Below are 17,538 nucleotides of genomic sequence, written 5' to 3'. Positions count from 1 at the left end.
AAAAAAAAATTATCTGCTCCAGTAATTTCAGTGGTAGTTGAATGTATGTTATTGTTTTTTCTGCAAATTTTCCCATTAATTGCTTTCAAATGTTAGCATTATTTTGGCTATAGGAAAAATGAAATTTGTAAAAAAAAAATAAATCTAGAAAATGCTTATATTGAGAAGATGTCTAGACATATTTAATTGCCTCATGGCTTCATTGCATTTCATATAATTGAATGAAATTGTTTGTGTTATATTTTTGGTAACCATCCAGAGATCAGAATATGTCTTAAAAGACAAAATGGCCATGTAATTATGCCAGGGAAGGTCACAGGTTTCAGTATCTTGTCTGTTTGCTATATCTACATAGTCTAAAAAAATACAGTTAAAAAAGAAAAAAAAATTTCATTTTAACAATGTGCTTTATTTTGTAAATTATTTTGGATCTCTTGGGAAAGCCTGTGGCGTGAAGAAATAAGTGAAATATTCAGATTAAAACTTCCCTCTTTCTGACACCCAGAAAGAACAGAAGGGAAGCCAGTAGCCCATAATGGTGTCAAATATCCTTGTATTTAAATGCCACAAAATTAATTTGTGCTTTTTCAAATTAAAATGGCCAGTGGAAACATTTGTTGATGTAAAGGAAAAAATTGTTTTGGTGCTGTGGGGTTCATTTTTTTGTTTGTTTTTTAATGACTGGGTATGGAAGTAACATTGATGTCTTGTTATAATTTATGTTGTTTTCTTATTCTGCAAACATGTAACACTGAAAATAGATCTCCAGATTGCACAAACTACTACTTATCTTATATTGTGTGTCACCTAATAGTTATGGAGCAGGTAGTGTACCAAAATATGAATTGAAAAGCTGTAATTTTTTCTGTGGTTATCAGTCTGCATTAGTGTGTGATAAAGTGTGCTACTTAAGAACTACCATTCACATGCCTTTGCACTGACAAATAAAAATGTATATAGAGACACCACCAAATCTATAAAGCTACTGTTCTAGTTTCTGATGCATTGACATTGCAGCTGTGTGCTTAGCCTTGTTTTTTCATGAGTAGTTATCTGTTTTAATGACAGGTGGTCACTAGCTGCCAAGAAAAAATCCAGCACTGGTAAGTGAAAAATGTTTGATTACATGCCTAAAATACCGATGAGTAACCTAGTTATATTTTAGTAAAGTATTGCTATTTATTCTAATGATACCTACTAGCATGTTTTGGGGATTATAGTTAGCAGTAGCTCAGAATTGTTGCAAAGTACTCTCTTTAAAATGTGTATATTTTCCACTGATACCATTACTTTAAATCACAAATACACTGAGCCTTAGTGTTTATACTTCTGTTTTAAATACCCAGCTCATTCGTCATTTTTCCTCAAGTAACCTTGTGGCATGAATGCTGAGTTTGCCTGATTGGTGAAAAGGTACTCCCAGGGTAGAATTTAATTATTCTTGTTGTTTTCTTTCTAACTATGGAGCAAATGGGGAAATTCTGCTTCCCCCCTCTCCATGTGCTAAAACAATGTGAAAGTAATGTTTCCTTGTCCCCCGTCCCCCCCCCCCCCCAAAAAAAAAAATAAAAAATGTGATAAAGCTTAGTTTGTAATGCTTAGAAAGAAATGGTTTGTTATGTAAAAAAATTATCTCTGGGCACTTTTTTCTCTGTTGGCAATCTGTGGTTAATAGAAAACATGCTTAGTAAATAATAGTTTTGTATGGCATCTGAGGAAAATGTACATTTAATGGTGAATGAAATCTTATATTGTGAGTTACTGTGAGATATAACAGTTGATCTTAGAGATATCAAATTACAATATATCCATGCTGTGTTTACCATGATTTTACTGAGAGAACAACAGGAGCTGTCTTGATTATCGTCTGCAGGGTTATTGCAGAATCACAGCAACTGCCCCTTTAGTGGTGAGATTAAACCTTTGGTTATACACCATCAAGCATATAATATTTTAAATTTATTTTAAGAGGCTTTTTCTTCATGCCTGAAAGATCTCCAAGCAAATAATTTATATTTAGTGTGTATCAAGTGTTTTTAGTTTAAATGCACATAGGCTGCAAGCACTGGATAAGAGGAAAAAAATCAAGGCAATCTATACACATCATCATATTAAATTCTGACTATTGGCTCGCAAAAATAATCTAAAACTAATATGTTTCATTTATGTTTAAAATTCAAAGACTGCATAAATTTTCAATAAGGGAAATATTGAAGTGCCTACTGGTGCTGCTGTGGTGAAGTCAGGCAGAATATTTGTAGCACATGTACTTCTTCAGGAGCTTTGCGGTGTCCGTACCAATTTGGTCCCGTGTGAAATTCTGCATGTATATTCTTTTCACTAAGAGACAGTATTTTTCAGAAATAAACTAATATTCAGAAAACCATAAAATTCAAACAGATTTTTAAAAGTCTGGAAGGTTGTGAAAATTATTTCCTCTTATAAAAATGGCTGAGATTTGTGGATTGGGGAGGGAGGGTTGGCTGTGGAAGGAGAAGTTGCTCTTGTGTTTGCTTTTGTGCAAACTCTGGCCAGAGTGGCCCATGAAGTTGGGGATTTTGGGCACAGAATGTCAAAAGGAAAACCTAACTTACTGATATCTTTTATGTAGAAAGCAATTTCTACAGCATCGATACAATCTTCACTTTATAAAAAAATTATTTAAAATTTAGTACCCTTATTTAGATCTTGATTGTGCAAGAGCTGAGTGCTCTTGTTTCAACTGAGTAATTTGTTCATATAAGACCTTTTAAGTAGTCAGTGACACAGAAGAATGTTAAATAGAATTGGGTGAATAACAACAGGGTTTTAAAATGCTCAGCTTCAATATGTTTCCATTAAATTATTTTCTTTTTAATTTTTCAGTACACTTTTTGAAGTATATTTCTAAAGCCATGAATCCAATAATGGGTCTGGTATGGGATTAAACATCTAGACATGTGTTTCCCCTTCTAGGGACGTGTTTATAGCTGGAGTCCAAATATTCATCCTCTCTGTTCACTTTGGTTCTTCATTGTGTATTGGGACTGAGCATAGTGCCAGCATACCCCAGAGCTTGTGTGACCATCGGCTATAGGTGAAGAAGGGAGGTCTGCTTCCTTCCTTAAGTAATGCTATTTCAGGCCAATTAGTTAAAAAGGATTGATTTTAATTTTCTTTATCTCGATGGTCCAGTTCAGGATGTGGCCGCAGTTTTAGAGATTCCCATGGTGGAGGTTTGATCAGCAAAGGGCCCACTGAAAACAGAAACATACTTTGCTCTGTAAAGCAAAACAGCTTTTGTAGCAAGTGATTTCTCCTGTACCCTGATTAGATTATTCAGTAACGGGCAGCAGTCAGATCTTAAAGGCAGTATCTTCTTTTCAGATTAATGAAGAAATGTTGAATGACTTTCAGCCATGAAACAATGGGAATGTTTAATCCCGCTGTGAGCGGGGGGATTTTCATACCATTCTCCTCCCATAGAGTCTTCTCCTTGCGTTTGAGACATGGGCAAGGCCTTTGGCCTGGAGATGGTGTTTGTTTTTCAGCGGGTGGTTGGAGTGCATCAGTGTCCATTTCTCAAATACAGATCTCTGTGAGGCAAAGGCTGAATTCTGTAAACATCATAAAGTAATCGATTGTTATTGTTGACACTGAGTTGCCATTATATTGCTTGCCCCCTCCAAAACATCTCAGTGAATTTTGTTAAGATTCATGAGTTTGTCCTTCCTCTTTGAAGGAAGTCTATTATATTTTCACTTTGATGTGGGCAAGAGAAACTTGCCTAAAATGTCTGGGAGAAATCCACTGTCAAAACAAAGCAGCAGCAAGCATCTTTTGTAAATCAGTTATATGGAATATGGTTTTAATGTCCAAGTGGCACAAAAACCTAAATTCTTTTTTTCAGGACCACTTCAGGAACTTAAAATGTGAAGTACTCCAGGTATAAAGTGGGGTGGTTACAGCAAAGTTCAACTATGGAAGCAAATGAGTCAAAACATAGGCAAATGAGTCAAAACATAGGAGCATCAGATAGTTTTTCATAACAAATGCTGAAGAAGATTTCACTCTGCTTATGAATCTAAGAAAATCAATGATCATATTTTGAGAGTTGTGTTATCAACTATGACATTCATTTTCCAGCACATTTATAGATTGCTTTCCTGAATCATCCTCAGAAAACCTGTAATTTGCATCTTGGGTCAGCATTGTTAAGTGTGCTGCTCCATGCTTTCAGTTGCCTTTTATTGCAGAATTTACTACCATATATATGTTTACTATTTTGAAGTACAAGTAAACAATATCGTCAAACCTGACTTTTACATGCCAGCTACTTCATGCAGGATCTGATTTCTGAACATCTTCAGAATGGCAGTGGTCCATTAAAAGACTTTTTCCAGCCAAATTTAAGTATTTAAGAATGTCTTCACAAAAGGCAGCTTTTTTAGAGGGAGTGTAGTTGCTTGTTTTGCACACAAAGGAAAAAATACTTGTAACAATTGAAATGCTGTATCTTGCAAAGTCCTCTGAAGAGCCAGGTGTCTGCCGTGGGAATAATTTGTCCAAGTTCACCAAGCCATTTCTGTCTTGGGTAGCAACATGCAGCTTGACCCTCATTTACATTTTGGATAGAGAAACAGCAGAAGGGATGTTCTTCACCTATATTGTCCCTTGTCAGGGATTGAAGATGCGACAGAATCCTGGGGGTCAAGCCATCTTTCAGGAGTATTGGCTCTTGGTAGGAACGCAAAGTTCACTTGAAAATCAGAATTAATTAAAATTTTGCCCGTTTATGTCAGGTCAAACCAAGGTCATGAATTCTTCATTACAAGTGATACTTTGAAGAATTTGCCTCTTACAAACTGGATTTTCAGTTATTTTTCTAAATATTGATGGTGGTATAACTGTTGAACTTGAACATGGAGTGAGATATGCCAAACCCTAGTGAAAGAACTGATTCTTTGCACCATAAAAAATTAAAATTCAGAAAGAGACATGCTAAAATAATAATGTCCCTATTTTAATACATGTTATTCTAAAATAATCTAGCTATTATGTTTGTCATTCCAAATCTTTTATAAGTTATTAATCTATCAACTGTATGTGTTTAAGAGTAAAATAGTTTATTTTTCTGTATTTTTAGTGTGTTGTTGAATTACTAGCAGAAAAACATTAAGTCTTTACTTTAGATACGAAATTGAATCAAATTGAATTTGTCAACAGGAAGAAGGTGGAGAGTGATTATGAGGCTCTTCAGGAACGACTCCGTACGTTGCCCGATAAACTGTCCTACGATATCATGGTATGTATGCTGCAGGGTTCATAGGAGAAAATGGGCTAAAATTTTTAGTAACTCAGGTATCTGCACTGGCGGTGAGGTGTTATTCAGGTTGCCACATAGTACTTTGTAATGTTGCATTTATTATGATATTAGTTAAACCTTTGCTTTTGTTTCTTTCTCTTTTCTTTGAAATCCTTTATAAATTACGATGTTACTGACAACTGAGAACTGATGACATAAATGCTAACACAAAACCTGACATGTTTGATATGTAAATCTAATGTATAGAAAACTATAATTATGACTGAATTATGGTGCTTAGTCATTTCCTGAGAAGAAAGTGGCCATAGTGTTTCCTGATTCATGGAAATAAACCCTAGAACATTGATTTTTACATTAAAAAATGCTGCTAATTTTTGTTTCACCGATCTTCACATTGACATAGCGATCTTTCCTGGTGCTTTGAATCTTCCCTAACAACTGCACAGCTCCCTGTGTAAACTTTACCCTGTTGACTTGCACTCACTAGAATTTTGACCAAATTGGCTTTTCTCTCTTTTTTTAACTCCTCCCTTCTCAGGTCCAATTCAAGATATATCTTTGAAGGGAGGGAAGTTGTACTGGAAGTAACTGAATAGCTAATTTCAGCACAAAGTGCCTGACTGCTTGCTTCCTTGGCAGCCTGGCTCAGCCTACAGAGTTGAGTTGTTAGTAAGACGGCATTGGAGTACACTTACCATGTGGGAAAGACAGTGTTTCCCTTTCATGTGCTCTGGATTTTATGCATGTAGTCCATTTACCATATGTATATGTGTGTGGCCACATGATGTAGAACAAAAGATTTGTGTTGTTTCGAAGCACAGAAGAAACCCTATTTTTAAAAAAGCTAGATAGGGCTTATCCTTAGTTAAAGCAGCAATGTCAACTCACATCTGTTATTTTAAATGTACATAAATAGTTCCTATCCTGTTAGCCAAATATTTTCGTATGTTTTCAATTTTGCTTTCATCATTTTGGGGGAAGAGTGAACAGGCAAATGGTGCAGTCTGCTACTTGAAAACTGACTCAGGAAGGGTACACATGTAGGAAAAGTACATTCTGCATAGTCTTAACGTCAGGATCCTGCCTGCTGGAGAACTGCTTTGAGCATTGATACCCTCCTGGATTCTGAAGCTAGGGAAGATCACTTTCCAAGGAAACAGATCCACTAGGCCAAGTGCTTTCCTTCGGCACAAATGCAATGAGAAAGCAAGTGGCTACTCTTAAGGAAATGAAGAAGGCTGAAGAGGAGTAAAATAGGAGGAACTGATACAAACTGGCTGATACATATCTCTTTTTACCCTGAGAAAGAGAAAACTTGATGTGGATGTGGTTCTTAGCTTTTTGCCACTTCCATTTTAACTTTAATGTGATTTTTGGTCTCCTAATTTCTTTGCAATTGAAGCCCAAAGGCAGCCAGGCAGGTGGCAGTAGGTCTGAGGGTACGAATGCTGGGGGCTGGTGCAGGAGACAGGAGTGAGGGTGGCCAAGGCTCCTCCTCAGCAATAGGACTTGCCCAAGCAACGTCTGTAAAGCATGGGCTGTAGAAATTCATAAAATTTCTACATTCATAAAAATGGTATTCTACACGTTGTAATACATGTTAAAATGGGGGTTACACATTTTAAGAAGCACCTCTTAAAGTTACAACACATGTTTATCACCAAGGTACTCCTGTCTGAAGTATTCTGGTTTTCTGCATTGTTCCTGTGCCTGGACAGTCGTTAGAGGATGGGTGTTGCTTGGTGCAGCATTGCTTGAAGGTTGAGGTCTGCATACTGGTGAATGATAAAGTGAGATTAAGCACAGTCTGTGATCCTGCCAGTAGCCCACACAAACTTAACACTGAAGTTTCTAGGTACTCACTATTAGGAAGCCAGATGTTGAGAAAAGCAACTCATCTGTGCGTTGACCATACCTGTTTAAGTATTTTAAAAGTTTTAGCAAAACTAAACTTGCTTTTATTAGGAAATGAGTGTAGTCTGTGTATAACAAATATATAACTCCCCTAAATGGTAATATTTTTGTCAAGGTTTACATGTTAGGATTAAGTGAATTTGTTTTCCATGGGAGCATTCAGCTATACTATAGTTTTATGTCACAAAACAACTTGTCTAGTTAAATTCCACTTTTCTGATTTTGTAAGTACAATACTAAATTCAAATGGGTCTGGTCATTTGAATATTTATGAAGGGTTAGTCATTAAATAACTGCTGTAGAATTTTTATTTCTTTAACTCTGTATTTTACTTTTTTTAAAAAACTAAGACATGAATGACTGTCTAGGTTTTATTTTCATTAGTGATTTTCAGCAGTTTCTTCTGTGCCTTTGACAGGTACCTTTTGGTCCTCTTGCCTTCATGCCAGGAAAACTTGTCCACACCAATGAGGTTACTGTTCTGCTTGGGGACAACTGGTTTTCAAAATGCTCAGCAAAGCAGGCTGTTGCGCTGGTTGAGCACAGAAAAAAACGTATGTATGTTTCTGAACGCAATTTAATAGTCAAAATTATGTGTCTTTGTATTAATATATAAAATCAGTAGCATGTACACTTTTTTTTGTGAGCTTGCTAACAGAAGTCTCATTTGGATGTAATACCAATTTAGCACCTTATTTTCCATCTTTACTTGGTATTTGATTGGATATGTCCAGGTCTTTTTAAACATCTAGCCAGAGCTTTTTTTTTTAATGATACATCAGCTTAAGTTACCAAAATTCAGGTTTTGATGTTAGATGTTAGAATACAAGTTCAGTCAGGATTTGTTCATTTGTTTATTATACACAAAAGTAAAAAAAAGAAAAAACAAAACAAACTAAAAACCTCCTTTCACTCTTATTTAATGTGAGAAATGCTGTATTCTCTTCTAGAAAGTGAGCATCACATTGTATTTTTGCTCTTAGTTACCTTATTCCCTATATTCTGTTCCCTTGTCTCATCTCATTTCTTTACTGCCTTGTCCTCTGTTTTTTTTTTTTTTCCTTTGTCCATAACATTTTCCAGCTTTATTCTCCCTCTATGCATGCTTTACTCCTGCTTGTTGGTTTTTTTTTTTCCTTACTTGCTGCTCAGCTGCATTTCTGCCTCTTGCCCTCAACGTTCTTAGCCACTGATGTGGAGAGATCCCCTGGATCTCCCCAGATCAGGTGTTGTTGGTGACCACCAAATTCATCTTACATAGCAGCACATCACAGAGTTAGAGAGGCAATTTCTGTTTTTATTTCCAGCTCTCTTCAGTTGGTGGTGAGATCTTGGCTTTGAAGAGCCGAGACCAGCAGGAAGTGGTGTGCGTGGGGCACTTTGGAACCTCTTTATGTTAGAAAGAGTAAGAGCCTAAAATATTTGATGTAAATGTCAAGGAAGGAAAAGCACAATAAAATGGAAAATAAATTGGTACCTATTAGCCTTTGCTGTTTGCTTCAGATAAGCGTTTGAGTAAACTTTTTTCATATTGGTTTTACCTGTAATCTGTCTCTTTCCTGAATGAGTGCTCACTGCAGCTTTACTCTGTGTATGTTACAACTACCACAACTATTTACACTGGATTTTTGTTTGAGTTCAGCTATCCATGTTGCTGCCTGCAGCAGAATACCTCAGAGGTTCCCTATCTGAATACATTTTTCTTTTCAATTCTGTGCAAACAATATTTGTGTAAGAAAAGTTAGCTTTTTTATAAAAATTCATTTGCTGTATTACTTTAAAATATTTCTTTATGAAGAACATTGCCAAAAGTCTGTAATTTGTATTTTACCTATTATCTTTCTTAATCTGGTTCTCCTGACACAACTTCGCAATTTTCTTTCTTACTGAACTGAATCTACATTATTTATTGTGACTCTTGCAAGATCTCAGGTCCATATCTTTTTCTTTGATCATCTGATATTTTTTTCAGTGCTGCAGAATATTTTTGTCACCATTGCATTCAGTGAAATCATTTGACCTTTGCATAGTAGATGTTTGAACATTGGGTAGTCTGCTGGGAGACACAAAATAAATGCTGGATTCTTTCCTTTATGATCTTTTAAATTGCATTTAAAATACAAACTCAGAAATACTAATTTCCTTTAAAGCAAAATAGTCATTGATGCTGGATATAAACCCTCCATTCAGCTGATAGCTCACTTCAGCTGTGTGATGGCTGCCAGTGGGAGGCTCCAAAACACTGATATTAACTAAAAACTTTTTATTTAAAGGACTCTTCAGTTTTGGATGATAAAACGCATTTTAGTATATATGATTCTGGAAAAAAATAAAAATTCTTTCATACATACACTTTTCTCCATTAAAAAATACAACTGACTTTCTTTTCAACCATTTTCACACTAAATGAGGGCAAGTTAGAGGAGAATACTGGAGATTTTATTTGTTTATTCTAGTTAGAAAAAAGTTACGTACGTGGAAGACCTGTAGGCCATTGCTATTTAATGTGAATTGGCCACTTGTGGCACAAATGTGAAAGACTGATGTTTCACAAGTATTGGTTTAAAGTCTCTTTTGTGTATTGCACTGTAGTTATTTTCATAGTTATAACTTCTCATTTCACTGGTATTTTGTGAGCATAGAGCCTTCATAGTTTACAGGGTGATGTATATTGGGCATTGTCCTTACATTGACACAGTGTGATTTGATTTTTAGTACATAATCTTTTTGTTTTGGACATAAATTTCGTGAGTAGGTCACACACACTGGAAAAGAGGGCATGCTTACTGCAGGGGATTACATTGCAAGCAGTCCTGAGTGTACTGTGTGCCAGTCGGAAGGTCCTAACACAGCAAAGCTTTTTTAAGCATGTGCTTAAGGCCAGTGTGTGCTTAAAGGCTTTGATATATAGGAATTGGGGTCTGAACAGAGCAGAGAAAGGCTCATGCTGAAATTGCTTCCTGAACAGAAAGCTAGCAATATTTGTCGATGGTTTGTTTCTTCAGTGACCTACATTTTTTTATCCAATACTACTCTCTTTAATTTAGATGGGTGTTATTTTCATAACTAGCTGGTCAAATCTGTTCAGATAACTGACATGAACTTAATTAGTATAGCACTAATAATTCAGTGCTTTAACAGAAATTAAGAGTTGTAAGGAAATAAATGCAAGACACACTTTCATTGCTTACCATATCTTGTGCCCACTTCCCTGAGTAGTGAGGAGTGTGAAAGCATCTGTTCAGGGTTTAAGTTTTCTAGTGGGACTGGCTCTTAGGTAGAAAAGGGTAAGAGATTCCTATAATTCACTTCTCAGTGTTGTTTCTTACTGGTTCTGGGGAGTTTACCTTATTGTCTTTGACTAGTTTTGTGTGGGTCTGCCCATTGAAGACCTCTGGTCACCAGGGGTGACCCTGTTTACCTTTGAGGACACCACTGCCCTAACAGTTAATTTAATCAAGGTTCACAGAAAATTTTCTTTGCAGTTTGATTCCTTCTGTGTATGTTAGATGCATGCAAGAATTGAAAATACGAATTTGCATGCTTAAGCAGTAATAGTGCCAGATAAATCAAACAATATCAGTGAGTATAATGCCTTGGAAGTTAGGGGTAGCAATAAGAGTGTACTATATATAAAAGCTTTAAATATTACTTAGTACTAATTAGGTCATCCTTTTTGTCTTATTAGTTTTGTTAAATTTGCTTTTTAAAGCAGGACAAGTGAAAAACTGTTTGCTTCTGTGGAATAGAGAAATTCCCAGGCACAGCAGATTAATTTCTTGGTTAAAATTTACTTAAGTGAAAGGAATAATTGAAGGGTGACTGTACTGAATCTTAAAAGTAAATGCACTGTAACTGACATAGCCGTAGAAAGCCCTATTTTGGGGCTACATTTTTGTTTGCTTAGCTTTTGATTTAGATGCAAACTGTTCAGCACTGTGATTGGTTGAAATGTATTTGGTAAAATTTGGGACACTCATGTCAAATGTTTTTTTTTCATAAAATATTGATCATGTCTTCTTGAATAATATTTGAGTTGCAGTAGATCTTTAATTTGCTGCACATTTTTGTGACATCCTAGATGTTCAGTTAGTTCCCAAACTGTTAAAAAAATAAATCTAGTGAAGTTTATGAAATTGCCAAGTATATCTTTAATTGTTTTAAATTTGTTGCAGTTTGTTAAACCAGGTAGTACAGATAATGGGAAACACTTTACACATATGTTTGTGTGTAAAAATGTGAAGAAATAGCGAAGTAGATTAAAGGATATGCACACCAAATTCTATTATAATAAAAGAAATTAGCTTTTTAAGTATGTCACAGTTTAGCACAACAATAATGCAACAGTAGTTTTTTCTCTTACAATTATCTTGCTTAAGGTACTTCATAATATTTCTGTTCTCCTCAAGGCAAGACTGTATTGTCTCAGAATTCAAAGAGGGAATAAAGATTCTTTTTGTGAATATGGGATTATATCTTTTACGTGTTTGCGATGATATAAATTACATTTTTTCTCTATATCAGTAATCGCATTAATTCTTTAAGATGGGAAATTTTTCATTACAATAGTCCCTGTGGTAGTTACTATAGAAAGAAATTAAATAGATTTTTCTTGTAAATATTTGTGGATTAATTCAGTATGCTAGGTATTCCAAGTGTCTAAACACTTTAAAAGGTGGGAAATTAAAACATGCACACAGAACTAGGAGTGGTTTTATTGTGTTAAAAATTTATCAGATAAAAAAAAAATCCCACTTAAAAGAGAACTGTTGAACTACTTAGCAATTGTGTCTTCAGTATATGTAAGAATACCCTTGCAGTGTCATGCTGCAAATGAATTCATGAAATGAAAATACTGATTACATTAACATACAGTATTGTGATAGTACCCAATTGTAAATTGTAGTATGTAACCTTTAATACAAATATTTGTGTCAATCAAAATTGACCGATAGCTTAGTATACAAGGTTTAAAAGATACCATTGTTTTTAATAAATAAGATGATCCAGGCGGATGAGGACCAGTTTGAATTTGTTCCTTATCAGCAGTTCCAGAAAAAAGGATATTGTCTCCAAAATATATGATAGGAAGGCTTTCCATTTCCCATCCGTGAATGAGTGAAGCCTTTAGAGGTTTTAATGTTTCATCCAAGGGTGAAAATAACTTCCTTTATATTCTAAAGAATGTAACACAAACTTGCCTACTCACTTTTTTGGGGGAAAACAAAAAATGCAGGCAGTGTTACAAAGAAATCTAGCTGTTGCTTTTCTTTATTAAAAAAAAAATTCTGCTCTTTTTCTGCATGCTGGAGAATTTTCTTTTGCTGTGCTTTTGAACATTTTTTTTACCATTTTTGCGATGATCACTTTTTAGTTTGATAACCTCCATCACTTCCTTCCTTACCCTTGTTAAGTTAGGAGCTGATTTGGTGGAGTGCTAAGTGCTCTAAACCTGCTTTGCAGCTCCCAGGAGGTGTTTGGTTTCCCACAGGACCACAGTCTAGGTATTTTAACCAGAACACAGTGGAAGAAAGTGAGGAGAATAGACTCCTTTCTGGAAGTTACATATTGTGATTCAAAGAAGCCCCCACCTTTTTATAATTCTTACTGGGCAGCAGAGGAGTTGTCTGAATGCCACCCTCCTTCATTTAGGAGGAATTTAAATGTATTCATATAATTCTAGCAATTACATAGGTGTGTGAACCTAACAGAGAAATGCTTTGCATTTAGTTAGCGTTCCTAAAGGAAAATTATCTATACAAATTTTTACAGAAGAAAATCCAAATGTCTTTGGTTTTGATACCAAGGGAACATGGAAAACAAAATGAAGGTTGTCTCTAAAAGGCACAAAGCTACTGCACAAAGGGTTGCATTGCATTTTAAAGAACTAGTGCAGTTGCTGTTATAAAGAATGAATTTATTTATGTTGTTGCAAGCACAAAGAGAGCTTAAATCTGTATACACAAAAAGCAATCAGGATTCTCTTTTGAATCTTAAAACAAATGCATCTCTAGAAAAATGAACAGAAAAGAATAGAAAAACAGAAGGGTGTTTTGAAAAGCTCTTAGTAGATAATACTTTCTGCAGAACTGCAGATCTTGTTTCGAGTAACCTGTGATAGTTTGTTGGAAAATTGTTGACTAAAAAAATATTTTGTTGCAGATTAAATATATATTTATTGAAATACAGTTAAAAATCCTCAGGTGATTGATCTACTTATGCAGACCCTTAAAAGCAAGAAAATAAGTAATGCACTTAAAATAGCATGCCATAACACATTAATAGTACTTATAATTGTACTGTAGTGCTGTACTTTTGCAAGGAAATAAATTCCATCTCCAAAGAATTCAGAAGTGGAGTATGTGCATTAGATTGCATGATACTTTACCTCCAGCCTCAGTGATATTAACATGCTCCATTAACAGACTGCATGATAGGTATTCTTGTTTTGTTCAGGGGTCAGTCATAATTGTGCTAGAAATTGCTGATCAAAGAATTTGCATGGAAAATGCTATTCTGTGGTTCCCCCATGTAACTTCCTTTCTGCACCTGAAATGGGATGGTGGCAGCCCAGCATTTCCATGGTGAAGAGTCAGAACCACTGAGGTACTGCCTTCAGGTGCATGTACTGGGTTCTCACTCTGGAGGAGCTGAGCTGCTGTCAGTAAATGAGGTAGGTGTTGTTCCCTGGTTTGTATAAACACTCTGTGTTAATATAACCATCTTAAGACTGGTTACCTTCTACTTGAGAAACTGCATTAGATGATGAAGAGATCTTAACTCTAAATCTCAGTTGCATACAGAATTCTTTGTTAATCTAAATTTTCTGTCCAGTCATCTATCCTCAAAGGAGGTTATTTCCTAACTTTCCAGTCTTCTGTGTTATGAGACTCCTCTGAAGACTAACTGAACCTAGCAAGGTAGACCAGGTTTCAGCTTCATCTCAGTTTGTCCTGTTTCACAAAGTCTGACTTTTCAAAATAGATCAACCTGTTCTCACTATTCTTGTCTGTTCTCACTATTTAAATCCCAGTGTAACACACAGTTTCCAGAAGTAACTAAAATAATGTCTATGATTCCCCAAATCCTTATAGACGACACTCCAAGGACATTAGTGTCAAACTCAGATAATTAAAATTTGTATCCAGCCAAGCTAATTAACCCATTAAAGCCAAAATGCATAGATGAGAATTTGTGTCAGTTTGGCATTAGTACGTTGTCATGTCTTGTAAAATCTGGCTTCGGTGGACTTCATTTCGACAATATGAAATGTGTTCCCCAATTATTTTTTCCTCTGCCAGTGTATATGTTGCAAGCAGAGGGCTTCATCTCAAAAACAGCTAATCATGGTGTAAGGAAATTCAGTCAAGTCCTTTCAGACTAATAAGGGAGCTGGGAAGGAATGATCTAAATGTAAAGAAATCTTGCTGCCTGTAAATATTCAGAGACTGCTGCACAGAGGAAATCTACATATCCTGATTTCTGATTCAAATACCTTTTCCTTTTGGTGGTCCTGGAAAACAGTCCTAGAGACTGTGGCTTGTCTGTGGCACTGAATTATCTTTCCAAGTGGTTTAGGTGAGACATGTAAATAGGAACTACTCGGGTTCACCTGAAAGCCATGTCAGACTTTTCTCAGGTTATTGGATGTGACAAAGTTGGACAACAGCCTCTGGTTCAATCCGTCTTAAAAGGCTCTAAGAAGCTTAAACCACAGGGTAGTAAGAGGAGGAGACTACGGAGCCTCTCTTACCCTACTGATATTTTTTCTGGGGGTCCCAATGACTAAAAAACCCCCTGTAGTTTGTAAAATGAATTGTTTCTCACTAGATACGTTACATTTTAAAGCTCAGTGAATGATGTTGGAGGCTTTCAGGATGCGCAGTGGCAAGTTTAAAACACAAAACCCTGAGGTTTCCCTGCAGTTAGGTGCACGAACCCTTTTCCAGGAGACCCCTTCTTCGCTGATGGGCCTGGCCACGGGAAGGTCTCACCTTTGGTTGACTGGGAGCCCTGGCTTTCCGCTGGCAGGGCAGGTGCGAGTGACCCAGTGGGCTGACTGGGGATGGAGCGTCGCGGTGATCCCAGCTGTCCACTGACGTGCCGTGTGGCCCAGGGCAAATCACTTAAACTGTCTGTTTCTTCATCTGTAAAATAGGAGAGAGTAATACTTAACCTCCCTCGCAGGGAGCTGGGAGGATTAGTTAGTGCTTGTACAGCATTTTAGAATAAAACATGGTGGGTAAGTGCTCAGTGTCCTTAACTAACAGAGCAAACCAATGTATTCCTGTCCGGGAAGCAGCATTGCAAGCTGGTGCTCCAGGAACAGCGTAACCTAGATGGCTGTTGAACAATATTTAGGTATACAGGCAATGACTGAGACACATGATGTTTAAGAAACAGCTGAGCATCACATTTACTATGAATGTAAAATAAAAGCCTGAGGAAAACTGGTCTCAAGCTAGATGTTTATGTACATTGAGACTACCTTCAAGAGCTGAAAGCACAGATGGGAGCATTTTGTACGAAAACTATCCACCTCTCTTTGATTTGGACTTTGGAGAGTGCGTAATACACCAAAAAAAGCTGTGGATGATGTTGATAGGAATTAACTGAAGAATAAAAGCTGCGTGCCAGAGATGATTGCTGCTGTGTCTGATGGAGGACAAGGCAGCTCTCGGAAGGAGTTGTGTAAGGGGAGCAGGACCCTGATTGCGTTTGGAAGGAGCTGTGTCCTCTGAAGGGTGTGTGTTGGCACTGCTTGAGATGTTGAATATTTTTTGGAAATAATATTTCATCCAGTAGGAAATGCAGAGCATTTTTCAGGGGAGAATCTTAAGCTCTTTCTTAGAAACACTACTGGAGATGACTGCACGTTTGATGTGTAGGTTCCCAAAAGCCTGATCTGTGTCTTCATGCTTCTTGTTGGCAAGGATGGACGTTTGCTTTAGTAGCCTTTTCTAAAATGCATAATTGCTTTCTAAACTATTTACTGCAAGTAATATATTTTTAAGGAATTGTATTTAATACACTGTGAAATATCAACAGGGAAAAAAGCATACAGTACTAATCTGTTAAAATTAGGATGAGAGTAATCTCACACACTTGGTGGTAGTTGTGTTTTGCCTTGACTGTTTTGTGCATAATTCCCTGTTCTGCGTGCGTAGAGAGGGAGGAGGGATCTGAACCTCTTTGTAGAAGTCTGAGTCACTAAGTAGATTTTATTTTCTAAATACAACTACAAACTCATTTTGCATACTTAAGTGCATTTTGTAATCATGTTGTGATTATTAGTATATTTTCACACATCCTTATCTGAAAGGCCTATCGTTATAATAAACGCAATCTCTGAAACATTTACAACTGCCTACCCTAGCCAGAAAACTATGGGGAGTAGCTATGTATGAACTTGAAACTTTTTAGGAGTAGCCTCTAGACCAGAGAGATACTTAATCAAATACTAAAGTTAACAGGCAAAAGGAGAGTTAAAGAAAGGAGGAAGAATATTGAGAAAATACTTTGAAAATAGTTTTTCAACTAGAATATTTTGTGGTTAAGTTTTCCCTCATTGTATGTTCCTGTCTGTAAAATGGGAATAGCAGGGTGCTCTGCCATACTTGTATGTTGTGAAAATAAATAATTTAAGGTGCATGAGGTTTTTTACATGCTACAGTACTGGTTATCATGTAAGTATTATAAGCAGAGAAGCAATGCTGAGGGAGGAGCTAGCTAGATTCATGAAGTGAGTTACTGCTTAAAAAAGTTTCTTGAAGTGTGACTTTGCTGATCCCATGGTACAGAGGATCTCTTTTCCTCCTTCATAGTATTGTATGAGACATCTTCTTATATTGCTTTAATGATTCAAAAAAAGAATTTTAAAATAGAAAATCAGCTTACTTCTTCACAAAGGCTTTTAGCTCCTTCAGGGTATATAGGACCAGTAGGTGCAAGGTCTTGGAGATCCTCTGTTGAAACTAATTTATGTAGTAAGTCTTCCCTCCTGAAAATTTGCATTTGTATTAGTTTTGAGTTGAACAAAGAGTGCAAGTCTATTAATATTATTAGTATAAGGCTTTAATTGTGCCCTCTTTCCCCCAATTCTTAAGTCTTAGCAAAGCTGTGTTTCCTTTTCAGGCGGTTATGACCTTCTTCTTTTGCAAATTAGTTTGTTTTTTATGATAACTTTAAGGTAAAAGTGAAACTTAAGTTTTTAATATTTTATAAATTGCTATTGAAAGGATTCATTATTTAATTGGCACAAGGGGATATAGAAAGCAATGTCTCAAATGAACTAATGTCTGAGAACTGGGTAGTTCTTC

At 36.2% G+C, this 17,538-nt stretch overlaps 1 protein-coding gene across 1 annotated transcript in view; it reads left to right on the top strand.

The window, feature by feature from the left end:
* URI1 (URI1 prefoldin like chaperone) overlaps nt 1-17,538 on the top strand; it is a 42,846-nt gene that overhangs the window by 11,519 nt on the left and 13,789 nt on the right. Inside the window, exons 2-4 of the mRNA XM_075040124.1 lie at nt 1,069-1,103; nt 5,206-5,284; nt 7,638-7,773. Coding sequence (XP_074896225.1) covers nt 1,069-1,103; nt 5,206-5,284; nt 7,638-7,773 — 250 coding nt within the window. The remainder of the gene's footprint in view (nt 1-1,068; nt 1,104-5,205; nt 5,285-7,637; nt 7,774-17,538) is intronic.

The sequence above is a fragment of the Buteo buteo genome, chromosome 11, assembly GCF_964188355.1.
Source record: "Buteo buteo chromosome 11, bButBut1.hap1.1, whole genome shotgun sequence".
Lineage (NCBI taxonomy): Eukaryota > Metazoa > Chordata > Aves > Accipitriformes > Accipitridae > Buteo > Buteo buteo.
Note: the sequence above shows the minus strand (reverse complement) of the source record. Positions and strands in the feature narration are given on the sequence as shown.